A 19,906-nucleotide genomic window follows, 5' to 3' on the forward strand; every position below is an offset into this window, starting at 1 on the left:
TAGGCCTACTATAACCTAGTCCGGTTCAACAGCAATGCGTCATCTTTTTTTATATCATTCCATTTTAAATGTATTTCTTAAAACATTTAGTGCTTGTTTTTCATAAAATCTTATTAAAAACAAATTTATTAGAATGATTCACTGTTCTGGTTTTATGATGAGAAAGTTTGTGGCACGCATGCAATGCAACTTTTGGAGTAGTCAATGCAGTCATTAAGATGGTCCCAATATGTACAGTACCAGTCCAATGTTTGGACACCTACTCATTTCATTCCAGGGTTTTAACTTTATTTTTTACTCGTTTCCACATTGTATAATAATAGCGAAGTCAAACTATTAACACATATGGAATCATGTAGTAAACAAAGTGCCACTCTCAACCAGCTTCATGAGGTAGTCACCTGGAATGCATTTCAATTAACAGGTGTGCCTTTAGTTAACATGTGGAATTTCTATCCTTAATGCATTTGAGCCAATCAGTTGTGTTGTGACAAGGTTCGGGTGGTATACAGAATATAGCCCTAGAGAAATGACAGTCCATCATTACTTTAAGACGTGAAGGTCAGTCAATACAGAACATTAAGAACTTCTCAAAAACTATCAAGCGCTATGATGAAGCTGCTTCCCTCAGAGTTCTCTGCTGCAGAGGAAAAGTTCATTAGAGTTACCAGCCTCAGAAATTGCAGGCCAAATAAATGCTTCAGAGTTCAAGTAACAGACACGCCAACATCAACTGTTCAGAGACTGATTCAGGCCTTCATGGTCAAATAGCTGTAAATAAACCACCATGAGAGGACACCAATAAGAAGAGACTTGGTTGGGCCAAGAAACACAAGCAATGGACATTAAACCGGTGAAAATCTGTCCTTTGGTCTGATGAGTCCAAATTTGAGATTTTTGGTTCGAATTGCCATATATATGTGAGATGCAGAGTAGGTGACCGGATGATCTCCCCATGTGTGGTTCCTACTGGGAAGCATGGTGGAGGCGGTGTGATGGTGCTTTGGTGGGGACACTGCCTTGCATTCTAAATAAAATGACTACCACAGTATTCTGCAGCGAATCGCCATCCCATCTGGTTTGCACCTAGTCCCACAATCATTTGTTCTTCAACAGGACAATGACCCAACACACCTCCAGGCTGTGTAAGGGCTATTTGACCAAGGAGAGCAATGGAGTGCTGCATCAGATGACCTAGCCTCCACAAATCACCCGACCTCAAACCAATTGAGATGGTTTGGGATGAGTTGGACCGCAGAGTGAAGGAAAAGCAGCGAACAAGTGCTCAGCATATGTTGGAAGAGTGCGTGCAACCTGTCATCAAGGCAAAGGGTGGCTACTTTGAAGAATCTAAAATTGAGTTGTCACAACCTGGCGACAAAGGGAGTCCAGACATTGGCAGTTAAGTAGTAACAAAAATATTTATTAAATAATTAAGTATAAAACTACAAAGGAAAACTAACCTGTGAAGTATGAGAGTAGGCATGTGAGGGGTGTAATGAAGATGCATGGATGAAGGTAAAATGTGTGTGTTAAAGGGTGCACCTAATCAAAAAACATAATGAAGCAGATCAAAACAAAATGGTGCTTGTGGAGAGAGAGCGCCAGGACTGGGCACCAGGAACTTTTATCTCCTAGTTGATCCCAAACCCAGTTGAAACTTGTCACCTCAATGACCCAATCAGCAAAAGCACAAACACAGGAGGCAGGGAGAGCGAGGGGGGCGTAACACCCCCTCCCATAAAAATTGGGCACTAACAACGACCCAAAAACAAAACCACACATATACAACAGATCAAAAACTTGAACTAAAAGTTTCAGACAAATACTATACAAACCAAAGAGGCCCACCGGATGCCCATGACAACAATCCGTGGGAGTGGGTAACAGTCAGGTTGTGTCACACTAACCTTCCAGTAGTCAGTGCAAAATCTAAGAGAACCATCTGGCTTGCTCACCAAGAGACACGGGGAGGCCCAACTGAAGAATGATCGTACAGCGATATTAACTAGCATGTATTTAATCTGAGTCCAAGTGACATAGCTTTTCCAATGAGACATGACACAAACGTTGTTTAATAGGGACAGCATCCCCAACATCAATATCGTGCACTGCCAAATGTGTACGAGAAGGTGTCAGCAAACAGACTGAAAATCAGTGATCTAATCAGTTAACTCTGCTTGACAATAAGGCAGGTGACCCAACAAACTCCAAGTTTGCAAAGGAACTCTGAAATCGTCAACCTACCCTGCAAAATACCATCAGGGCCCGGCATCCCTTCTTCCTCACACTGCCACTGTTTGTGAAGGTGGAGTGGCTCTCCTCAGATCAACGGATTCCACCAAAAGAACAGAATTAACCACGTCAGTTTTAGCACAGTTATGATTTAGTCAATTCAGAAGACAAACCAGTATAATAGGGCTTTAGCAAATTGACATGGCAGAGCGGATTCGCCTTTCTGCGCTCAGGGGTAGTAATCAGATTGTGGTTCGGCAATTGTTCGATCTGAACTGTGTATGGGTTTGGCCTGAAAAGGAGAACCGATAACGGGCAGCAGGGCCAGAACCTGGTCCCCTGGACTAAATAGTCACAGCGCAACTCACCGGTCAAACAACCTTTTTTACCCCCTTCACCTGAGAGGATGCCAGTTTTTCTTTAGCTATTTCTGTTTCTGTGTCAGAAACCATTAACATGACAAATCTGGGGGACGCTCAACCACCATCCAATCCTCCTTTATTACAGCAAGGGGACCACGCACAGTATGACCAAAAACAGGGTCATTAGGACTGAACCCCGTGCCCTCGTGATACTTCTAACAGTGAGCAGCAACCAGGGTAACCCCTCATCCCAGTCACATTCTAATTCAGTGCAGTACTCGCGTGAAAGCGACTTCAAAGTCTGATAAACGCTCAAGGGCCCCTTGACTCTGCACATGAAAAGCACTGGCCTGATTATGTTTTATATGCATTTGTTGCAAGACTTGTGCAAATATGTGCAAAGTGAAGTTGAAGTGAAGTATTCAAAAAAAATTGAGGTGAACTGTGACAAAGCCTTCACAACAGACATAGTGGATAGGCTGCAGGATATCTAGCCTGACAAATCAGTTCACATGTAGGTGCTACCAGCTTTAGAACAGGGTAAGGGTCCAACACCATCAATAATCAAATGCTCAAATGGCTGGCCTGTAACAGGAATAGGTTGTAGCGGGACTGGCCTTAAAATCTGATTAGGCTTCCCAGTCAGCTGAAAAACATGGCATATTTAGATGTTTAAAGAAAGACATTTCCGATTACAAGGCCAATAAAAATGACCCAAAACTCAATCATAAGTTTTACTAACCCCTAAGTGACCAGAAACGTCATGAGAAGTTCTCAAAATTTGATCTCGAAGCTTAGAAGGAACCACGATCTACAACTTCTGCTGTGAGGTGTCCATTTCCTCACCAACAACTGATCTTGAATGTAGTACCCCTGGGCAGCACTACTTAAACGATTATCAAACTGTTCAGCTATGTGTTGTGTAAGTTCCGTTTTGACCGTAGTGTCAGCACAGCTCATAGCACGAGTCACAGCGCATGCAGAGAATACCTCCGGGAATCTCTGTAGGTTTTAAGCGGGTTATGAGAAACCACCAGAGGAGATGCGTCACACCAGACATGACAACCGGCTAAGTTGTTACCCAAATCACATGAACACAAGTCAACAGGCAGAAAGGGACCCACCCCAAGGGAAACATCACCTTGCATTAGGTCAGATATAAGTTTGACTTCATGCAAGGGTACAGACAATAGTATTCAAATCTATCCCTTGAATCAGGACACTGGTTCCTGTATCCATCTCCAGAGAAAAAGGCAGAACAGACTCCAAAACAAACGATTCAGAGGCACCCGTGTCTCGCAGAATCTCTACTGGCACGTGACTTCCCAATAGTGAAACATAACCCTCTGACAAATGGCGAATAATACATACTTAGACAAGGACAATTCTTGAGCAACAGGATTAGCACAAACAGGCTCAGCTAACGCAACAGGTTTTACATTTGTGCTGGCCAATCTGCTGACCTTCTTTTTTTTTTACCAAGGACAGGACATTAGTTCTTCCAGTGGCCTTTACCATAATACAGATATTACTAACATCATTCTGTCCACATGCAACACTTTCGGATCTAGATGGAAATGAGTCATTACCAGAACCAAAGGAATTTGCTGAACGAAATTCACTTTAACTGTTCCTCTGGGGAACAGCCTTTGGGGGTCAGTACGTACGCATTTGCCAAAACAGCAGCTTCAGTCCGTACTTGATGTTCATTTATATAGGTAGCAAGACGATAAGTGACAGACTAAATTGTTTGAGGACAACCAGCTTGTACAAAGCTTCAAAACTAGTAGACCAAAGATTGAATTGAGTTAACAAATCCTGTGAAAATTCAACATGGGACTGTTTTTCACCTTTCTTCAACATTCTGAAAAGCTGTCAATACACTTCAGGAACCAACTCATAAAACTACTGTCCTGCAAACTTAACCTTTAAGTAATCATCGCTATCTGTAGCGCTAAGAGATGAGTGAGCCCTACTGGTCAAAACACACTAGCGTCATTCTCAAAAGAAAATTCAACTGAAAGCTTGCCTTCTCTGACAAGTTCTAACCGTTGATGTTGCAACCGCAGTTTAGCTTACTCTATCCTGCTTCAACCTTTCAAGTTATTTTTGCTGTTTAAACAGTTCCAGATCTTTGTCATGATTTAGCTGCAATAAAGGGAACTAATTTTTCTGCTCAAATGTCAAACCAGCACTAGACGCAAGTGGTACAGCCAAGACAGCTGGTTCACTCAATTCTGCCTTGAAAATACCAGCTGAAAGCAAATTAGCTGACAGAATAGACCTTACTGGATCCTTGAGACATTTGTCACTGAGCTCATAATACTCACTCAACTTCAAAAGCTGTTCCTTCGTAAACTGCATAAGCAACTCCTCAGAAGGAACACGGGACAAAATCCGCAATAGAAGCCATAATGCTACTACCAAATGAACAGGTTAGTACATAGCAAAAACAGATGAATATTACTTGAGTTTTCACAAATCCTATTGTTAAACTTAACCCTAGTCGTCGCTGGCTTTGCAGCAGGTATTGATGCACTAGAGCCCGCTGGCACGAAGGAGGAACCAGCTTGCTAGTAACCAACCTCGAACCACAGATGTACTCCAGAGACAACTGCTTTAACCTCTGTCACCACACAAAAATAAATGACACAACTTGCCCCCAGTGTGAACATACTGCTATATCTAACAGGGTGAAAGACCATATCTCTGGGCAATGAGTTATGTCTGCCTCAACTTCTCACCGTCATACATTGCAAAGACAACTCACCTCCATAATCCGATGACCCAACAAGGAACAGAACAAAGTGTCTCTAGACAATACAGGACAAAGAGACTTCATGGTCTTCTCTCCACCAAACTAACCTGTGAAGTATGAAAGTAGGCATGTGAGGGGTGTAATGAAGACGAAGGTAAAAAATGTGTGTAAGTGTTAAAGGGTGCACCTAATCAAAAAACATAATCAACCAGATCACAAAACAAAATGGGGCTTATGGAGAGAGAGAGCCAGGACTGGGCACCAGGAACCTTTATCTCCTAGTTGAACCCAAACCCAGTTGAAACATGTCACCTTAACGACCAATCAGCTCCACCTGTCCCCAATCTGCAAGTAAAAGCACAAACACAGAGGAGGCAGGGAGAGTGTAACAGTTGTGTAACACTTTTGATGTCTTCACTATTATTCTACAATGTAGAAAATTGTAAAATAACATAAAGAAAAACCCTTGAACGAGTAGGTGTTTCCAAACTTTTGACTGGTATCTGTCCTCTCACACAAACCGCTGCAGCGTTAGCTCGGGTCAACGGCGTCACGTGCGGCTTGAGTCTTCAAGACTTCCATTGAAGAACGCTCAAGCCGCACGTAACAGCCTGAACCAGAGCTACTGTAGAGTACACGCTGCATACCCCTTTTATACAACTCCATGTGGCTATTTCGCATAGTGATGTAAGCCAGAATCAAGAGGTAATACTATTCGAAAGCCCACAGAATTGAGAAGAGAGCCTTGTTAGGTGCCCTGAGGTTAGAAATAATCTCCATGACAGTCTGCATGCGGAGTTCTGACTGTTTTCCGATGGTTGTCGTCTGTTGGCTTGGCCCTATGGTTGCGGTGGCACACTGTAAGAGTAGAGTAGGGATGCAGGGCACTTGTCATAGGTGAAGGAAGGAGTTCCACATTACAGTCTCATCATCTGGGCTCAACTATCACATGGTGCACAATATTTCCTGTGGGGACAAGAAATCAATAAAAGGACCATGAGTGATACTGTGCCATTGCATCCTCACTCAGACCAACCAATGAAGACATGAGGGTCATTATTCAAATAGAGGTAAGAGTTACGTCCCAAATTGCAACCTATTCCCTATATACAGTGCCTTGCGAAAGTATTCGGCCCCCTTGAACTTTGCGACCTTTTGCCACATTTCAGGCTTCAAACATAAAGATATAAAACTGTATTTTTTTGTGAAGAATCAACAACAAGTGGGACACAATCATGAAGTGGAACGACATTTATTGGATATTTCAAACTTTAACAAATCAAAAACTGAAAAATTGGGCGTGCAAAATTATTCAGCCCCTTTACTTTCAGTGCAGCAAACTCTCTCCAGAAGTTCAGTGAGGATCTCTGAATGATCCAATGTTGACCTAAATGACTAATGATGATAAATACAATCCACCTGTGTGTAATCAAGTCTCCGTATAAATGCACCTGCACTGTGATAGTCTCAGAGGTCCGTTAAAAGCGCAGAGAGCATCATGAAGAACAAGGAACACACCAGGCAGGTCCGAGATACTGTTGTGAAGAAGTTTAAAGCTGGATTTGGATACAAAAAGATTTCCCAAGCTTTAAACATCCCAAGGAGCACTGTGCAAGCGATAATATTGAAATGGAAGGAGTATCAGACCACTGCAAATCTACCAAGACCTGGCAGCATCATGGTTTGGGCCTGCTTTTCTTCAGCAGGGACAGGGAAGATGGTTAAAATTGATGGGAAGATGGATGGAGCCAAATACAGGACCATTCTGGAAGAAAACCTGATGGAGTCTGCAAAAGACCTGAGACTGGGACAGAGATTTGTCTTCCAACAAGACAATGATCCAAAACATAAAGCAAAATCTACAATGGAATGGTTCAAAAATAAACATATCCAGGTGTTAGAATGGCCAAGTCAAAGTCCAGACCTGAATCCAATCGAGAATCTGTGGAAAGAACTGAACTGCTGTTCACAAATGCTCTCCATCCAACCTCACTGAGCTCGAGCTGTTTTGCAAGGAGGAATGGGAAAACATTTCAGTCTCTCGATGTGCAAAACTGATAGAGACATACCCCAAGCGACTTACAGCTGTAATCGCAGCAAAAGGTGGCGCTACAAAGTATTAACTTAAGGGGGCTGAATAATTTTGCATGCCCAATTTTTCAGTTTTTGATTTGTTAAAAAAGTTTGAAATATCCAATAAATGTCATTCCACTTCATGATTGTGTCCCACTTGTTGTTGATTCTTCACAAAAAAATACAGTTTTATATCTTTATGTTTGAAGCCTGAAATGTGGCAAAAGGTCGCAAAGTTCAAGGGGGCCGAATACTTTCGCAAGGCACTGTACAGTGGTGTACAACTTTTGACCAAGGCCCATAGGGTTCCGGTCAAAATTAGTGCACTATATAGGGAATAGGGTGCCATTTGCAGGGACAAGAATGAGTTTGTCAATCAACCGACACAATTAGAGCATTGTTTAGCTTTTTTTATAACACATTTTATAAACATTACTGATTTTTGTATGTGCAAAATTAGATTCATCCACACTTTGATCCACCAAAATCTGTCAATCAAACAACCCCAGGGGAGTGAAGGCAGCCGACCATTTGCAGGATCAGGATGCAGCTGAGTGACAGTGGAATTCACTTGTGAATCTGTGTTTCAGCTATCTCATGTTTACTGTCCCTGGCCTGGTTTCCAGATGCTTCTCTTCGGAGGGAGACCCTACATGAACCCAACTCCACCTTCTCTTCTGTGTGGGTGTCCCAAATGGCACCCCATTCCCTATGTAGTGCACTTCTTTTGACCAGAGCCTTATGGGCCTTGGTCAAAAGTAGTGCACTATATAGGGAATAGGGTGCCATTTGGGACATCCCCACAGAGAAGGTGGAGCTGGGTCTGGTACCCATCACCCTCCATCTGTAGCTGGCTCTACAGAATATTCAGGAATGCCCTCCCATGCACCATGACATAAGCAAGTTATTTTGCTTCCTGCCTCATTTCACTTATGTAAACCTTTGTTCATCCGCTCATTAGGATAGTAGGATGTATTCCCATGGGAGTAGTAGGCTGTGGTTTGTATTATCGGTTTAGAGAGTGGAAGGCTGCTTGTTAAAAATAAGTATTTCTTAATTGCTCTAGTCTAGAGGGTGTTTAATCAAGTGGTGCATGGCTATGAGATCCAGACCTGTGACCTGCTTTCCCTCAGCGCTTCCTTTTCACATCCTTGTTTAATTAGTTTTTGGAACAGGAGCCATTTGGAGGAAATACTGTAGGCCTCAATGGTCGCTAGCCAAATGTAGTGGACCTTACTGTAAGTCCATAGTCAAGGTAAATGTAGACTTCATGAATCATGTACCATAGAAACGACATTACATCTAGTGATCAGAAAGACTGCTCAGTTATTTGACTCGCCAATTCTGCAATTTCAGATAAAGCTGTTGTCCAGGTGAGGGAGCTATAGTCCAACATCAGAACATATCTTAAGCCAGCAGAACTATCTGTGTCGACTGGGCTGCAGTGGAGAGGGACAAAAGCTTTTAAGTTCCTCATTGTGCACGTCAGAGGAGCTGACATGGACCAATCTCACTGACACCATGGTGTAAAAAGCACAACTTCCCCCCTTCAACCTCCAGCATGGAGCCTCAGATCCTCAAGAAGTTCAACAGCTGCACCATCGAGAGCATCTTGACAGGTTGCGTCACCTCTTGGTATGGCAACTGCACTGCCCTCAACCACAAGGCTCTACAGAAGTTGGTGTGGATAGCCAAATACATCATTGGGGGCGAGCTCCCTGCAGGACATTCACCTCCCTTGACCAAGGCCCTTCTCCCCCCGATTGCTCAGTTTGGCTGGGCGGCCTGCTCTAGGAGTCTTGGTGGTTCAAAACTTCTTCCATTTAAGAAAGATAAGACTATAGAGGGCACTGAGGACTTTGTGCTGCAGACATTTTTAGGTACCCTTCCCCAGATCAGTGTCTTGACCAAAAGTGTCTCCTCCCCTTCATCTACACTGATTTGAAGTGCATTTAGTGACATCAATAAGGGATCATAGCTTTCACCTGGTCAGTCTGTCATGGAAAGAGCAGGTGGCTTTAATGTGTTGTACACTCAGTGTAGATAATAGGTTGCCATTTGGGATGTAGTCACTGAGTAAAGTTCAATGACTAAACAAGGAAAAGCCATTAGCACCTCTGCATGACTCCGCAATCAACAAACGGTTTGAAGTGCAGGTCACTTTTGTTTTTAATTGTATTTGCTCGTTAGGTTATCAAACCTTTGATATGTGATGGATTGTATGTACTTCCACAGATTGTGGCTCTGCAGCTGTGAACTGTGTGGAAACCTTTACATTAGTAAATGAAAGCCTACTCCAATATCAGGTATGAAAAGTCTAGTTCACATTTTTATTCTGATTAACTATTTCATTCCTTTTGTATGGATATACAGTACTAGTATTAGGAACAAGCAAGATTACAGATTAGGCTTTTGTTTATTTTGCTTAGTATGCCAAACATGCAGTAAGCAATTTTATAGATGTAGGACTCTACAAAGCAGTATGGATAAAGCACTATGGAAGTTTCCATGATTGTTACTCGCCTGCATTCACTAAATTCTTTGTTTAGTGAACATCAAGAAGATTTTGCATTGTCATTTCTCTACATGAATAACAAACAAACAGTGTCATACTTTATTCCAAATAATGTTTATTCATTTTTAAATTTGGTGCCACAAATTAGTGATGTTGATGACAACCTAAATGTATTTTATATGCAAAACCCTTTAGAGCGACCGTATTCGGAAACCTCCATAAGAAATTGTGAAATAAACAAGAATATTAACATGAATTATGAAATATCAACAACTCAGTGTGACAACCCAGGTGAGGGATTAGTAACATGTCAATCAAAACAAAAAGCATTTCAACATGGATATAAAAATATTTTTGGGGAAAACATTCATAATTACAATACAATTTCAATGCTTTTTACCCCAAAGTTTAAAAAGGAGGAAAGGGACATGTCTGATATAGCTATTCTGTGTTCCTGTTTGTATCTGAGCAGATTAAGGTGCCTGCAACACCTATCCTATTCTATATGTTTTTGGCTGGCAACAGACTGGTCAGAATTGAATGATGGGTGACTGAGTCCATAGACAGATAAGCGGGGCCACATTTCCATGGCAGCGTGTGGCCCTCAGCACTTCCCTCCCCCTGTGGAGGTAGAGCTGCAGACTGTCGACCTCCTCAGTTCAATTTTCATTGACTGGCACTCGGCTCGCGACTCTAACCGTGTCACAGTGGAGACACCTGTCACAACTGCCTTGCCTGTTTTCATACCTTTTGACATAGGGATTCGTGTGGCTGCGGCACGAGTTGACTGCACATCCGCCCCGGGCTGAAAGGAATCACACAACATAAGACAAGTGCAGACAGAAAAGGTTTTTTAAAGTATTATCGTAAACTAGCACAAAAAAAAAAAAGATTTAGTGTACATTTGGTGAAAGCTTGCCATCCTGAATTTGTTATCAAATTTTGTCACATGCGCCGAATTTAACAGGTGTGGACCTTACCATGAAATGCTTTCTTACAAGCCCTTAACCAACAATGCAGTTCAAGAAAGAGTTTAAAATATTTACTAAATAAACAGAAGTAAAAAATAAATATATAAAAATACTAATAAAAAAAGTTAACACTTGTTAGAACAGTGGTGCAGAATTACATTACAAATCAGTTTAAACAGGTTCAAGAGGGATGACAAGAGTTGGCCATATTGGATATCGATTGTGATTAGAATTAAAGTGCTGCATTTCTTATCCTTCAAAAAGGTTCCATCCATACAGAGCCTCTTTAAATCTAGCTGTATGAAAAACCACAATGTTACCATAGCTCACCTTTAACCCTTCACAGCATTAAGAAAAGAGCATTTCAAAGCTAGCGTCACAAAAATGATTTACATTGAGTTAACAGAACTTGGGAGAGGAGATTGATTATACATTACAGTATGCTGTTCATATTGCTGATGTGCGGGTCAGCCCACTTTAGAAGTCAAACATCCAAATTGGTCATCACTGGTCCATATTCAGTTAAAAAGGGAGGAACATGTCAGTTTGTGCCAGTAGAAACAGGTGTGTCAACACAAGACCCTTTGAGAGGGGCCTTTAAGGTAGGGATATGCGTGTCAATTCATTCCAGTGTTAGTATTGGTCATCGGTAAAAGGAGTGCATTTGATTTTGGTATACCTGGAAAGAGTGCTATCTAGGGAGCAGACACCACCTGATATCATTTTGAAACATTTCAGAAGCAACTGAAATATAAGAGATTGGATATCATTTAGATGGTTTGTCTGAAAAGAAAGTCATGTAATTGAAAAACTATTACTAACAACAATATAGAATGTATTCAGCATACCAGCTGAAAATGGTTACATAAAATATACAATACAAAGCTTCTCTGTTAGTGAGACAGCCGGTGTTCATATCATCATAAAAGGGAGAGGGAGAGCTGAACGGCAGAAAGAACTTATGTAAATATACTAGATTTTGACTACTCACCACAGACTGAGTTGGCCTGGTCGGTGCCAAGGTGATGGGGGTGATGGTGATGCTGCTGGTCAATTTGTTGGGGGTGGTCTTCCCAGGAGCGGTGGTGATGTTGTTGGGGTGACGCGGGGAGCGCAGCACCGTACCTGGGGGTGCCTCCTTGCTCTCTGTGCTCACACTAAGGGGCCTGACCGTCACTGTGGGGCTGCTACTGCTGACGTCTGATGGCCTCTTGAACTGAGGTCCCAGGTGGATGTGGATCTTGTTGTCCTCCGTGGTGGTGATTATGCTGGCGTTGGAGTTGTATTTTCTGACGGGCATAGGCAATGCCTGCTTCTCTGGGGTCACTTTGAACACAGCCCGGCCCATGGTGCTCATGTCATGGGGCTCTGGGGATGCGGAGGCAAAGGCCTCCGTCACAGGAGTGGTGCTCACTGTAATGATGGAGACAGGGGAGAGGGGTCTGTTCGAGTCTGAGTAGGAGGAGCCCTTACTCCTATCTGGGGACTTGGCCCTGGAGATGGTGGTGATGGTGACTGGAGACTTGCACCGCTCAGGCCCCCCCATTACGCCCTCACCCGGCTTGCTCTTTGAGAACACGGTAGTGGGCTTGGGAACAATGGTGATGCGAGGCCTCTGCAGGCCCAATGTGGGGATGATGGTGGCACTGGAGAAGAAGTCCTCAGCACGAGGGCCGGTGATCTCCAAAGTGGCAGTGCTGTTCTCGTGATCGGGGGTTACTCGAATATGCAACGGCTGGCCTGGCTTTTGTGACATGGACAGCTCTGGTGGACGAGGGGAGGAGTCCCCGTTGTCCTGAGGGTTTGGGGTCTTCTCTGGGGTGGTCTGAGTGATCGTCACTGCATCCTTCTTCTTCATCCAGGGGATCCATGATTTTCTCATGCTCAGCTCAGTGGTTGCTGGGGGGTAGCGCTCCAGCACAGTTACAGGCTTTTTCAGACCCCTCTGCCTCAGGTTGCTCATGATATGGTTCTCCTCCAGGACAGATTTCCTGATGAACACTGCAGGTGTGTCCTCCTCGACAGGTTCACTGACCACCACGTCTGTCTGGACTGCGGTGGAGGTGACAGGGACGTCAACTATCCTCCTTCCATTCATACTGGGACGCAAGGCGCGGCTGTAGCGCTTGGTGACCTCCAGCTCTTTGGCGAGGTTGATCACTTCCTGGCTCAAGCTCTTCTTCTTGTCCTCCTCCTCCAGGAATCTCTGCTGGAGTAGGGAGTAGTCCACTTGCAACTGGGAGAGCTGGTCCTCCTTGTTCATCAGCTCGTGGATCTTCTCTTTGAGGGCCTGGACATCTGCCTGCAGGTCTCTGGTCTTTGCCTCCTCCATCTTGCAGCGCATCCTCAGCTCAGCCTCCTGGCTCACCGCCTCTCCCTTCTCTATGGCTTTGTTCCTGGCAGTCTGACTCTTCATTTCCTCCAGCAGCTGAGAGAGGGCATTGGCCTTGTCCTGCTCCATTCGAAACTTCTTCTCCAGTAAGTCGTACTCGTCCTCTGTCTTCATCAGGTCACCTTCCACCACCTCAAGCTGTTTGAGACGGTTTTTTAGCCTTTCAATTTCCTGCGTTAGCTCCTTGAATTTGTTTTCCTCGTCTGGGGGTCTCTTGCTGTCCTTATTGGCTCTGATTTTTAACAATACCTTTTCTGCCTCCTCTAGCCCATCCATTCGTTTTTTCATTACACCGACCTTGGAGCTAAGATCCCTGCACTTTTCCTCTTCACTTGCTAGTTTACTTTTCAGTTCATCTTTCTCTTTAGTAAGAGATGTCACTTTTAACTCCATTTCTGATTTCAGTCTGAGGAGCTTTTTGCTCTCCTCAATCAACTTTTCTGTGACCTCCATAACTTTACTCTGCTCAGTTTTGAACATTTTATTTAAATCATCGCTCTTTTGCTCCTCCTGTTTTATTCTCTCAGTCATGTTCCTTCTCTCATCCACTAGTATCACTGTAAATGACTTCAGCTTCTTCAGGTCATCCTTTAGGCCCATCTCTGCCTTCTCAAATCTTGACTCAGAGTTCTCCAGTTCTTTCACACGGTTTTTCACCATGTCCAGCTCACCAACCAAGTCCTTTGCCAGTCCTTTCTCTCTTTCTAAGTTAATATGAAGTGTTGCACACTCTGATTTGCTCGTGTTGAAAGCCCTCTCCAGTTTCTCCAGATCCACCATTCTCTTCTGCAGTTTCTCCACCTCCAGCCTCAGCTCCCGGCCGGTGGTCTCCTCGTCCTGCAGCCTTTTCCTTAACTCTCTGGCTTGGCTCTCTGTCTTGGTGATCTCCTCATCCTTGCCCTCCATCTCCAGGACTCTCTTGCGCAGGGTCTCCAGCTCCGCCATGAGGCTGGAGTTCCCACACTCCCCCTTGCTGATCTTGTCCCTTAGCTCGAGGAGGTCCTCCTCTGACTTCTGTAGTGCCTTGTTGTTCTCCTCCAGCTCCTCGATCCGGTGGGCCAGGCCTGACAGCTTCAGGCGGAGCTGACGGCTCTGGGAATCCTGGTTGGCCAGCTTGGCAGTCATCTCCTCATGCTCCTGGGTGAACTTGGCAGCTTTGCACTCCAGCTCCGCCTCTAGCCTGAGGACCTTCTGGCCGTCTTCCTTGGCAGTGCCGCGTACAGCGGCCAGACGCTGTTCTCGCTCCTGGAGCTTGCTGCTGAGGTCCTGGACCTTCTGGCTCTGCTGGTCGATTTGCTCAATGTGGAGCTGCCGCTCATCCACCAGCATCAGGGCAAAGGACTTGAGTTTGACCAGCTCCTCACGGACCTTCTCTAGCCTCCTGCTGTGATCTTTGTCTTTACGAGCCTGGTACACCTTCTCCTGCTCCAGCAGCCTCTTTAATCTGGGAGAGAGCGAGAAGAGGAGAGGGGGAGAAAGTGACAGACAGAGCAATGAAGTGTGATTGAGAATTTACATTTCAATTTGATAGGCTTTATTCAGATGTTTCACCTGATGATGATGATGATGATGATGATGATGATAATAATAATAATACATAATAAATCCCCCTCTGTATGAGGAGGCCGTGAAACTGTATCTACTACATTGTTCCTGCTGATGTAATTACAGTGTACAGGAACAATGTAGGCCTGTTCCTGTACACTGCTACATAGTACTTACAAATATTGAACCTTTGAGTTCGTAAACTACAAATAGTCTGGGAAAAAAGCATTTCAATAAAAATACAAAAGTATTATAACTCTTACAATGTCTCACAAATCTCCAAAGTTAAGTAACATTTCCCAGAGTAGAGGAGCCTGACCAGACTCAGAATGAGTTCCTTATCCCCAGCCCAAAACCCCATGGGCAGTGGTGAGATCCCGGATGGGAGGTAGGCAAGCAGAATAAATGGCAAAGGCATGATAGAAGAGGAAACAAAGGAGGGGGTGGGGGGCAGATTAGGAGCCTGAACCCTCATATGATTCCCCCAACAGGGGCAACACTGCCCTTCACACTGAGCAAAGTACCACAATATCAGAGACATGCTAGCTGAACTGTAAAAAAAAAAAACACAACCAGTGTCCTTAACACAGAGTAAACCTTAACGGAATAATGTGAGTAGATGTTTAACTAATCTCTGCGGGAGTCTATCTCTCTGTGCAACTGCTATAGAGAGTGTCTGCTGCCTGCAACAGGTCCCTTCCATATGGTTCTCACACAACCACACTAGAAACTCAGTGCATAATCAGGAGCGAGTCCGGATCATTGTCCGCTGTTGCTTTGCATTACAAACAAATTTTCCACCAGCAGCTGGTCTAACAATGCACATGATACTGTAACAGCCAGACTACGCTGTTTCTTAAAGTTTCAACAGCTCAAACTCACCCAGTACTGGTCGGGATGGATTAACTAGGTCCTTGCCTAGCGTGCTTTAGATAGTGCTGAGCTGTATTCAGGCAGGCATCTGCTCCCTCTCACTGTGTCGTGAGAAGGCCCCCAATCCACGAGGAAATGGCCATCAAATTCCAAACATGTCATCGATGGACAGTGAAAGGTGAATTGTGTAAAATTATCCCTGCTCCACTAGCTGGTGGTGATGTCATCCCTCCTCCCATTTATGCCACAGAATGGTGCTGCCCTTGTTTGGCCACAGAGGAGGGGTTCAAGCCAGGGGGGAGGCTTTTCACACTATCTTTCCTGTTCCCCTGCTCTCTTTTCTCCCCCTTTCTCCTCCAACAGAGAAGGGGAATTGTATTTGTGAGATTTTCAGTAGATTTGCAGCAGCCTTTAAGTTTAAGTTTAAGTTAAATGTATATAGAATTATACTACGTTAGCAGGGCTTCTTTCCACTTCCAACACACAAACTGTTGTCTTGCCCGACCCAATTGTTTCTTGTCCATCTTGCAACCAACCATGTTCCCATAGAAACAAGGCAACAATGCAAGGGGAAAGTTGTTTTGGGAACAATGTCACACTAGTGCCAGTCTAGTTCATAATTGTCTGCCCCTTGAATGCAAAGAGAAGTAAATCCAAATTTCGATCTTTGTAGGATGCTACTGCTACATCCATATTACAGTCGCAGTTGTAAATGAGAACTTGTTCTCAACTGGCATAACTGGTTAAATAAAGTTTAAATAAAAAAATGAAACTGTAATAATTAAGATGCCAGATCCTAAGGTGGTAAGGTAAAAGTGGACTTGTACATTTTCACAACAGGATGAATTTGCTGCACCAGAAGCCCAATCCTAGAGTGGTTTCAGATATTTACAGCACTGCAGGGTTAAAAAAAAAAAAAATAACGGCGCTCACCCACCCCTATGGGCCCTGATGAAAAGTAGTGCACTATTTAGGGAATTAGGGTGTCATTCCAGACACAGACCATAACTCCTGGCTGAGAGCAACACTTGTGGTCTTGTTAAAGTGGAATCATGCAAATACCACACGGATGTCGTCACTGGTCATAAAACCTGTGTCACAAGGTCCAGGGTGGCCCTCACACAATCTGCCTGGCAGCTTGTCAAGTAGAAAATACTCCAGATTAACAGCAATACAGGAGTCAAAGGTTGCATGACCCACCGAAAAAGATTTACTATTAGCTACCCCAGTATTTCAGGAAAGAGTATACAGGCATACTTCAAGGTATCCAGATAATCTGGTTTGCATTCCTAATGGCATGTTTTTCCTCTTTATAGTACACTACTTCTGACCAGAGCCCATAGGCCCAATTATGATATGACATATAGTTCTGCAACAAGATACTCCCTTTATTCCCCCCATTCTCAGTGGTGATGATAGTGTTAAGAATATGAGCCAGGTGTCACTTCACTGATTATCGTGGCATTATGAATAAGTCCTTTAGCAGGTGACCAGCATGTTTCCTGGTGGTCAGGGCTATTCATAGTCACTCTGTTGACAGAGGCCTATCAGTGACGGCAAAGAATGTCCAAAACCTCCACACTGTCTGTGGCCAAGCTAAGCCCACAGCAGAGACTGAACTAATGTCATACCAATTACCAATTACCTCATCTGGAACAGAATTAGCTTGTTGGATTTTTTTTGTTTCAGTTTAATTAACAGATATGGTGATATCAATATATTTTAATTCAGAGAAAATATACAGTATCCATTTCCTCGTAAGAAGAACGACTGACTGAAAGACCTCAGAAAAGGAGCGGGAGAGGTTCCACCATGGTGAATGAAACGCAAACAAAGATCTAAGTGGCTTAGCAAAGTTCTCTCACTCCTCTGTGGACTGACTGGCATCCTATCACAGGTACTCAGGGTTGTCCACTATGACATCACCTGCAGGGAATCTCTGAGATGACTGCAGCTGGGAGGAATGTGTTATCACACGGTGCTGCAAGCAGAGCGGGGGGAGGTCATCGGTGACAGGGGGGCAACTGGAAATCTGTGCATCAGCGAGCACAAGAGCATGCAAGTATATAGCTTGCTACAGACTCCCAGACAAAGCTCGAATTTATAAAGTAGAACGCTACTTTATAAAAACCTTTCAAAACCAGATGGACATCTACTAACCAACTGAGTAATGCATTTGAGGGGACTACATTTGGAGGTGGATTATAATAATTGGCATGCATTTGAATTGTGCAGAGGTCACAAGTCTCATTTCACATGTTTCTGAATGTGACCCACTCAAACAAAATATGAATATAAAACCTCCAAATCTAATATTACAACATTTCATATTTTCAACATTCTACTATTTGCTAGAAGCTCCATCCACATAAACCTAGCTAAAGGCTTTAACTAAATGTACGTACGGTTGGTCAGCTCGATGTTCCCAACTTGCTTAATACTGGCCATTTCAACAAGGTAATATGACTGAGGTCATCTGCCTTCATCTCCATGCTACGTCCGACAGACCGCTAAACCTCGATTCATTCACCAGTTCACTGAACCAGCCATTCTACATGTTCTCAGCACAGAAAAACAAAGTGAATCTCAGGTTGAGAACAGGAGTAGGGTGACATTGCCCTTAGATGCTGATCGTGGGTCAGTTCTGCATTTCCCCCCACTAATGGTTAAAGTTAGGATTTACTGTCTGGCAGTGTAGATCACGTCCGCAAGTAAAAGGTTGACCTACCAATTACACTGAACAGAAATATAAACGCAACATGTAAAGTGTTGGTCCCATGTTTCATGAGCGGAAATAAAAGATCCATGAAGTTTCCCCATATGCACATAAAGCTTATTTCTCTCAAACTGGCCACACATTTGTTTACATCCATGTTAGTGAGCATTTCTCCTAAACACAGGTGTACCTTGTGCTAGGGACAATAAAAGGCCACTTTAAAATGTACAGTTTTGTCACACAATAGAGTGCAATTGTCATGCTGACTGCAGGAATGTCCACCAGAGCTGTTGCCAGAATTTTAAATGTTAATTTCTCTACCATAAGCCACCACCAGCGTCATTTTAGAGAATTTGGCAGGACATCCATCGGGCCTCACAACCAGACCACGTGTAACCATGCTAGCCCAGGGCCTCCACTTCTTCACCTGTGGGATCATCTGAGACCAGCCACCCAGATAGCTGATGAAACTGTGGGCTAGCACAAAAGATTCTCTGCACAAACTGTCAAAAACCATCTTAGGGAAGCTCATCTGCGTGCTCATTGTATTCAAAATAGTCTTGACCTGATTGCAATTTGGCATCGTAACAGACACGCTGGAGAATTCAATTGTACTGGGCAGATGGCAGACAGCGTGTATGCGAGCATTTATTTATTCATTCATTTTTTGTACTTTTTACCCTGTTTTTCTCCCCAATTTCATGATATTCAATTGGGAGTTAGTCTCGTCCCATCGCTGCAACTTCCGTACGGACTTGGGAGAGGAAGGTCGAGAGCCATGCGTCCTCCGAAACATGACCCCGCCAAGCCGCACCGCTTCTTGACACACCCGGAAGCCAGCCGCACCAATTTGTTGGCGGTAACACCGTACAGCTGGAGACAGAAGTCAGCGTGCATGCGCCTGGCCGCCACAAGGAGTCGCTAGAGTGTGATGGGACAAGGACATCCCACCTGGCCAAACCCTCATCTAACCCGGACGATGAGATTTTAGATTCTTCAAAGTAGCCACCCTTTTTCTTGATGACAACATTGCACACTTTTGGCATTCTCTCAACCAGCTTTATGAGGAATGCTTTTCCTCGTGAAAAAAAAGACGAACCAAAGTAGTTCACTAAGGCCTTTACTGGTCCTGTATTAGTGGACTGATACTGTAGACATCTGTAGCGTGGGCCAAAATATTCTCAGCTCCCACGTCCCCAAAATTCTTCCTGCGGTGATGCGGCAGCGGTTTCCAGTTCCCACCAATATCCAGCTATTGAAAAGGAATCGGACAACATTCTACAGGCCACGATCAACAGCCTGATCAACTCTATGCGAAGGAGCTGTGACGCGTTGCATGAAGCAAAAATGGTGGTCACACCAGATACTGACTGGTTTTCTGATCCACCCCCCTACTTTTTTTAAGGTATCTGTGACGAGTCATATGAAATACATAGATTATGGCCTAATGAATTTATTTAAATTGA

At 43.9% G+C, this 19,906-nt stretch overlaps 1 protein-coding gene across 8 annotated transcripts in view; it reads right to left on the reverse strand.

Annotated features, from left to right (window-relative positions):
- LOC109866623 (filamin-A-interacting protein 1) overlaps positions 1 to 19,906 on the reverse strand; it is a 55,755-nt gene that overhangs the window by 10,313 nt on the left and 25,536 nt on the right. For 3 of the 8 annotated variants that reach the window (XR_004204634.1, XR_004204633.1, XM_031800191.1), the window contains exons 5-6: positions 11,906 to 14,750; positions 10,691 to 10,748 (exon numbers count right to left, since the gene is read on the reverse strand). Coding sequence is in view for 4 of the 8 variants with exons in the window: in XM_031800191.1 (XP_031656051.1) it covers positions 10,691 to 10,748; positions 11,906 to 14,750 (2,903 nt within the window). In the remaining 4 variants the exon portion in view is untranslated. Of the gene's footprint in view, positions 1 to 5,367; positions 6,322 to 9,730; positions 10,749 to 11,593; positions 11,659 to 11,905; positions 14,751 to 19,906 lie in introns of those variants that run through there. The other 5 variants (XM_020455387.2, XM_031800192.1, XR_004204635.1 and 2 more) reach the window with 4 other exon arrangements.

Source organism: Oncorhynchus kisutch, linkage group LG21, assembly GCF_002021735.2.
Source record: "Oncorhynchus kisutch isolate 150728-3 linkage group LG21, Okis_V2, whole genome shotgun sequence".
Taxonomy (NCBI): domain Eukaryota; kingdom Metazoa; phylum Chordata; class Actinopteri; order Salmoniformes; family Salmonidae; genus Oncorhynchus; species Oncorhynchus kisutch.